This window comes from Arachis ipaensis, chromosome B08 (genome assembly GCF_000816755.2).
Source record: "Arachis ipaensis cultivar K30076 chromosome B08, Araip1.1, whole genome shotgun sequence".
Taxonomy (NCBI): domain Eukaryota; kingdom Viridiplantae; phylum Streptophyta; class Magnoliopsida; order Fabales; family Fabaceae; genus Arachis; species Arachis ipaensis.
The window spans coordinates 69,676,634-69,683,869 of record NC_029792.2 but is presented as its reverse complement, the minus strand read 5'-3'; the positions used below and the strand labels follow the sequence as shown (position 1 = coordinate 69,683,869).

Here is a 7,236-nt window from a genome sequence, read left to right as displayed (position 1 = left end):
CCCCGCATCTCGTGCAAGTCAAGTCGTTAGGAGGAACGTGAGCTTGCTTCCCCTTTTCCCTGCCTTGGTTGTTGTTATTATTGAACCTCCGAAAGTTGTTCTGACCCTGGTATGGTTGTCGACCGTAGCCATTTCTCTTGAAATTCCGGCCTCTCGGCACAAAATTCCTTCGTTAATCCCTCTTGAAGAATACTCGGTGATCACCCTTTTCTAAAGTAGCTTTCCTCACACAATCCTCAACAACCCTACTCTTATTCACCAATTCAGAGAAAAATCTAACCTCCAATGGCCCCACAATACTCAGAATATCGCTCCGTAGTCTACCTTCATACTTTATACATTTTCACTCTTCATAGTCCTCTGCAGCATCCCGACAAACTTTAAAAAACTGACAAAACTCCTCAAACATGCTAGTATATTTTGCTACAGTCATAGAACCTTGCTTTAACTGCAGTAACTCAAGCTCTTTCGCCACTCTAACTAAATTGGAAAAATATTTTTTATAGAACTTGGATTGGAAGATCTCCCAAGATATCACTGCATTGCCCAGCTGCAGCAAGCGGTGAACTTCCTGCCACCAATACCGTGCTTCACCTATCAGCTGACAAGTGGCAAATTCAACATACTGGTCCTCCGACACGTGTTGAGCCTGTAAAGCCCTTTTCATCACCTGAAACCAATTGTCTGCTTCTGTAGGATTTGTGGTTTCTCGGAAAATAAGTGAATTCACCTTTAGAAATGTTGCTAATGCCATCGGCCCATTACCACCATAACCGCCATTACCATTATTAGCTTGCTGGCCTAAAACCTCAGTTGTGGCCTGCATAGCAGCTGCCATATTTTCTAGTGTAGCTATGAAGTTCACAGGGTTATTCAGTGTTTACCAAAAGCTCAAATCCTTTAGTTTTACAAATTCTCAATCCAAAACTAACCTAATTACAACCATATCAATACCAAGTATTCTCATATATCACCAAACGCTAGTCCTCTACTTATCAATCACTTAATCATCTAAATTATTATCTTTTCATTATTAATTCAGCATCACACACACATACACACACATTAATTCCATCAAATCCAACCATTCAAAATATTCAAGCCTATCATATGGCAACTAGCCTAAGTTTTCATGTAACATTATAATCTATAAGAAACCAAAATCATACCTTGGCCAATTTCTCCCTAATTCACAAAACACCACAAAATATCTTGTCCACAAGGTTCCAAGTCTCCAAATCAACTCAACAAACTTCAACCACCAGAATTTTGTCCTAATTCACTAATTTGACTTCAAATCAATAAGAAATTCAATCTAATTTCATATAATTCACCAAAAATCAATACTAGGTGTCACTAAATTAGTAATTCATAAGAGTTTAGTAGTTCCTTACCTTACTCACTAAGCAACTGGATGAAACTCAACTAAACATTATACTAGAGTACTTTTAAACCATCAAAATTACACAATTTCTCAACACCTAAAGCCAAATACATGAAATTGAAGGGGAGTAAGGGATGGATGAGAAATCTCAAATTTCTTACCACTTTCTTATGATGGATTTGAAGAGTACAACAAGGCAGTCGTGTGGCCTGGTGCGGAGTTTAAAGCCCACAAATTTACCAGCAAGTGCATTGGGTCATATCAAGTAATACCTCAGGTGAGTGAGGGTTGATCTCACGAGGATTGATAGATTGAGCAACAATAGTCAAATGACTCACTTAGTCAGGCAAGTAGAAAGTGATGTTTTGAGGTTGCAAATCGCATTAAACAGTACTTCAGAGAGTAAGAAACCAAACAATAGAGTTGTTGTGATATATATGTGGAAAAACAGCTAAGATTTTGGAGTTATTTATTGTTCCGGACTAAGTTTTCTTACCAACTATTTTAATCATGCAAGATTCATTTCTTGGCAAACTATAATTGACTAACCCTAATTCCTTAGTGATTTAGTCTCCTCTAACCTAATCAACTGCCACTGTCTTGGTCACTTAATATAGATTAGAGGGTTAGGTTCAAATCTAGTTTATTAGCCACTTAAACCCTAATTACCAAAATATAAGAGAATTATATGTCACGTATCCTGTTAAGTCCAAGTAATTAGCAATTTAGGAGGAATTTACTTTCAAGCTAGTGTTCAAGTGAGAAAACTCTTCCAAGAATCACAATAATGCATTAGAATAAGGATTATTCTTCCAATCTACCCAGATTCATAAGATGAATAACGAAAGTAATCCTTGAAATAGAATCAATACGTTAATTAAAATACAATTATAATAGTCTTAATCCATTGAAATAAATAGAGATCCTAACCTTATCCAAGGAGAGTTAGTGGTTCATGACTCAGAGAGAAAACTAGGGTTTCGAAAATGTGAAAGTGCGTAAGAGAGAAGATCCCCCTGAAGGCTGAATCTTTTTCCTTTTATATCTAACATAATTTGATTTGAAACTAAAATAAAATAATAAATTCTAACCTAATTTTGTTCACTGTATGAGGCAAGATTAGACTTTTAGTAAATACCACCTTTATTCCTGGTGAGAAATCTTCAGTGGGGATCTTCTTATTTCTCCATCCCTCGGGCACCTTCTTCTTGAGACCATCCTCCTTGGGGAATAATGCACACCCAACACCAAACTTAGGTTTGATGTCAGGGAGAATTGTATTGGTCCCCACCAAAGGAGGTTTGAGCTGTGAACTCTACTTTACTTCAGTCAAGGATCCTTGGGGACTTGGGTTAGTGAGTTCACTCTTCATGCAAGTGTCTCCTCCACCAAAGTAATGTAAGGTCTAAAAACCTTGAATACCAAGTAATACTTGATTAACAGATAATTTATACGCTTTTTGGCATTATTTTTAAGTAGTTTTCAGCATGTTTTAATTACTTTTTAGTATATTTTTATTAGTTTTATTCAAAATTTACATTTCTGGACTTTACTATGAGTTTGTGTATTTTTCTGTGATTTTAGTTATTTTCTGGCTGAAATTGAGGGACCTGAGCAAAAATCTGATTCAGAGGCTGAAAAAGGACTGCAGATGCTGTTGGATTCTGACCTCCCTGCACTCGAAATGGATTTTCTGGAGCTACAGAAGACCAATTGGCACGCTCTCAATTGCGTTGGAAAGTAGACATCCAGGGATTTCCAGAAATATATAATAGTCCATACTTTGCTCAAAGATAAACGATGTAAACTGGCGTTTAACGCCAGTTCCATGTTCCATTCTGGCGTTAAACGCCAGAAACAGGTTACAAGTTGGAGTTAAATGCCCAAAACAGGTTACAACCTGGCGTTTAACTCCAGAAATAGCCTAGGCACGTGTAAAGCTCAAGTCTCATCCCCAGCACACACCAAGTAGGCCCCAGAAGTGGATTTCTGCACTATCTATCGTAGTTTACTCATTTTTTGTAAACCTAGATTACTAGTTTAGTATTTAAATAACTTTTAGAGATTTATTTTGTACCTCATGACATTTTCACATTTTACATTGTATCTCTACAGCATGAGTCTCTAAACTCCTTGATTGGGGGTGAGGAGCTCTGCTGTGTTTCGATGAATTAATGCAACTACTACTGTTTTTCATTCAATCACGCTCGTCTCTATTCTAAGATATTCACTTGCACTTCACCCTGATGAATGTGATGATCCGTGACACTCATCATCATTCTCACCTATGAACGCGTGCCTGACAACCACCTCCGTTCTATCTGTACTAGCTTGAGTGTGTATCTCTTAGCCTCCTGGTTCATGATCAGAGTCTTCGTGGTATAGGCTAGAATTATTGGCGGCCATTCCTGAAATCTGAAAAATCTAAACCTTGTCTGTGGTATTCCGAGTAGGATCTGGGAAGGGATGACTGTGACGAGCTTCAAACTCGCGAGTGTTGGGCATAGTGACAGACACAAAAGAATCAATGGATTCTATTCCAACATGAGTGAGAACCAACAGATGATTAGCCATGCGGTGACAGCGCATTTGGACCATTTTCACTGAAAGGACAGATGGTAGCCATTGACAACGGTGATCCACCAACATACAGCTTGCCATGGAAGGAGCCTTGCGTGCGTGAAGAAGAAGACAGTAGGAAAGCGGAGATTCAGAAGACAGAGCATCTCCAAAACCTCAATCTGTTCTCCATTACTGCATAACAAGTAACCTTTATTTCATGTTATTTAGTTTTCATAAACAAAAGTAATTTTTATTATTAATCTCCTGACTAAGACTTACAAGATAACCATAGATTGCTTCAAGCTAACAATCTCCGTGGGATCGACCCTTACTCACGTAAGGTATTACTTGGACAACCCAGTGCACTTGCTGGTTAGTTGTGCGGAGTTGTGAAAAATGTGAATCACGATTTCTTGCACCAAGTTTTTGGCGCCGATGCTGGGGATTGTTCAAGTTTGGATAACTAACGATTTATCTTGTTGCTTAGATTAGGAATAATTTATTTTTGTTGGTTTACAGTCACTAAATTTGAGTCTTTTATTTGAGTTAGTTTCATATTTTAAGTTTGGATTTTTTTTAAATTGCAATCATATCTTCTCAATCATATCTTTTTCAAAATAATTTTCAATCATATCTTTTTGATCGCTAATTTCAAAATCTTTTTAAAAAAAAATCACCTAACTACTTTTCTCCTTCATATTTTGAAATTAACTAAGCATTCTTTTTCCAAAATCTTTTTTATTAATTAATTAATTTAGTTTTCAATTTGCTTTTATTTCATTTTCTTCTAATTTTCGAAACTTTTATTTTATCTTCCATTTATTTTATTTTATTTTATTCGGTTACTTTTAATTAAATCAAAATAAAAAAATTTAAAAATATAATTTATTTGTAATTCATATCAATTTCCTTTTCTCCATCATGGACATAAGTGAAAATGAACAGTCCAGAAGGACTCTGGGGTCATATGCTAACCCTATTACAGCTGCATATGGGAGTAGCATCTGTATACCTCCCATCAAAGCAAGCAGTTTTGAGCTAAATCCTCAGCTCATTATCATGGTGCAGCAAAATTGCCAGTATTCCGGTCTTCCACAGGAAGAATTTACTGAGTTTCTGGCACAGTTCTTACAAATTGCTGACATAGTACGTGATAAAGAAGTGGATCAGGATGTCTACAGATTATTAGTGTTTCCACTTGCTTTAAAAGATCAAGCTAAGAGGTGGTTAAATAACCAACTTACAACAAGCATAAAAACATGGAGACAGTTAACTGACAAATTCCTGAATCAATTCTATCCTCCAAAAAGGATGACACAGCTAAGGCTGGACATCCAAGGCTTTAAACAAGAGGATCATGAATCCCTTTATAATGCCTGGGAGAGGTACAGAGGGATGCTAAGGAAATGTCCCTCTGAAATGTTTTCAGAGTGGGTACAGTTAGACATCTTCTACTATGGGCTTACAGAAAGAGCTCAAATGTCTCTAGACTACTCAGCTGGTGGATCTATACACATGAGAAAGACGATTGAAGAGGCTCAAGAACTCATAGATACGGCTGCTAGAAATCAATATTTGTACTCAAGCAGTGAGTCCTCCATAAAAGAAAAGGCTAGGACAGTAACTACTGATCCTAATCCTCAAGAACAGATTGTTGAACTTAATCAGCAATTACTCTTTGTGACAAAACAATTAGCAGAATTTAAAGAGATGCTCCAGGACACTAAAAATTCTAACAAGAATATGGAAGCACAATTGAATCAGACAAGACAGTAGCTATCTAAACATTTAACAGAAGAATGCCAAGTCGTCCAATTAAGGAGCGAGAAGACATTGAATAAATCAGCTCAAAGTAGCAGAAAGCCAAGAAAGGAACAACTGACAGAGGATGACCAAACCACTGTCCAAAATCCCTCTGAGGACAGCAAGAGCCCAGAGAGGAATAATTCTGGTGTTCAAACGCCAGAAAAGGGTGAAAAATTGGCGTTAAACGCCCAATCCATGTTCAGTTCTGGTGTTCAAATGCCAGTGAGGGATCAGACACCTGCAAGTGCTGATAATAACTCCCTCACGAAGGCTTCTCAACCTGCCTCTGTAGGAAATAAACCTGCAACAACTAAGGTTGAAGAATATAAAGCCAAAATGCCTTATCCTTAGAAACTCTGCCAAGCGGAACAGGATAAACAATTTGCCCACTTTGCAGACTATCTCAGGACTCTTGAAATAAATATTCCGTTTGTAGAGGCACTTGAGCAAATACCCTCTTATGCTAAGTTCATGAAAGAGATCTTAAGTCATAAGAAGGATTGGAGAGAAACAGAAAAAGTTTTTCTCACTGAAGAATGCAGTGCAGTCATCCTAACAAGCTTACCAGAAAAGCTTAAGGATCCTGGAAGCTTTATGATACTTTCTTTTACCATTCATAGACCAGATGCTAGAAGGACTAGCAGGTCATGAATACTACTGCTTTTTGGATGGCTATTCATGTTATAACCAAATTGCAGTAGATCCTTAGGACCAAGAGAAAATAGCATTCACATGTCCTTCTGGAGTGTTTGCCTACAGAAGGATGCCTTTCGGTCTGTGCAATGCACCTGCAACCTTTCAGAGATGCATGCTCTCTATCTTCTCTGATATGGTAGAGAAATTTCTGGAAGTCTTCATGGATGACTTCTTAGTATTTGGAGACTCATTTAGCTCCTGTCTTAACCATCTAGCACTTGTTCTGAAAAGATGCCAAGAGACTAACCTGGTTCTAAATTGGGAAAAATGTCACTTTATGGTGACTGAAGGAATTGTCCTTGGGCATAAAATTTCGAACACGGGAATAGAGGTGGATCAAGCTAAGGTAGAGGTAATTGAAAAATTAACACCACCCACTGATGCATGGAAAACTTGTCTCTCAACAAATCTCCCTTCGGCAAGTGTACCGAAGTTGTCGTCAAGTAAAAACTCACAATAGAGTGAGGTCGAATCCCACAGGGATTGATTGATCAAGCAACTTTAATTAGAAGAATGTTCTAGTTGAGCGAATCCATGATTTGGGTTGAGAGTTGCAGAAAATAAAATGGCGGGAATGTAAATAACAGAAAAGTAAATGCTAGAATTAAAGGACTGGAAGTAAATGACTGAAAATAAATTGCAGAATTGTAAATGGAAATGGGGGATTTGCTCATAAAAGTAAATGGCAGAAATTAAAGAGAATGGGTAAGATCAGAGATGGGGAGTTCATTGGGCTTAGGAGATGTTGCAATTCTCCGGATCAAGTTCATTTTCATCTCTTCCTCAAT

At 37.5% G+C, this 7,236-nt stretch overlaps 1 protein-coding gene across 1 annotated transcript; it reads right to left on the bottom strand.

The window, feature by feature from the left end:
• On the bottom strand, nt 344–838 carry LOC107611120. Its single transcript, XM_016313081.1, has one exon. The coding sequence runs from the start codon at nt 836–838 to the stop codon at nt 344–346; it is 495 nt and encodes a 164-aa protein (XP_016168567.1).

Bases quoted from the DNA above. Each gene is read 5' to 3' on its own strand.
- LOC107611120 (XM_016313081.1), bottom strand. From the start codon at position 838: ATGGCAGCTGCTATGCAGGCCACAACTGAGGTTTTAGGCCAGCAAGCT.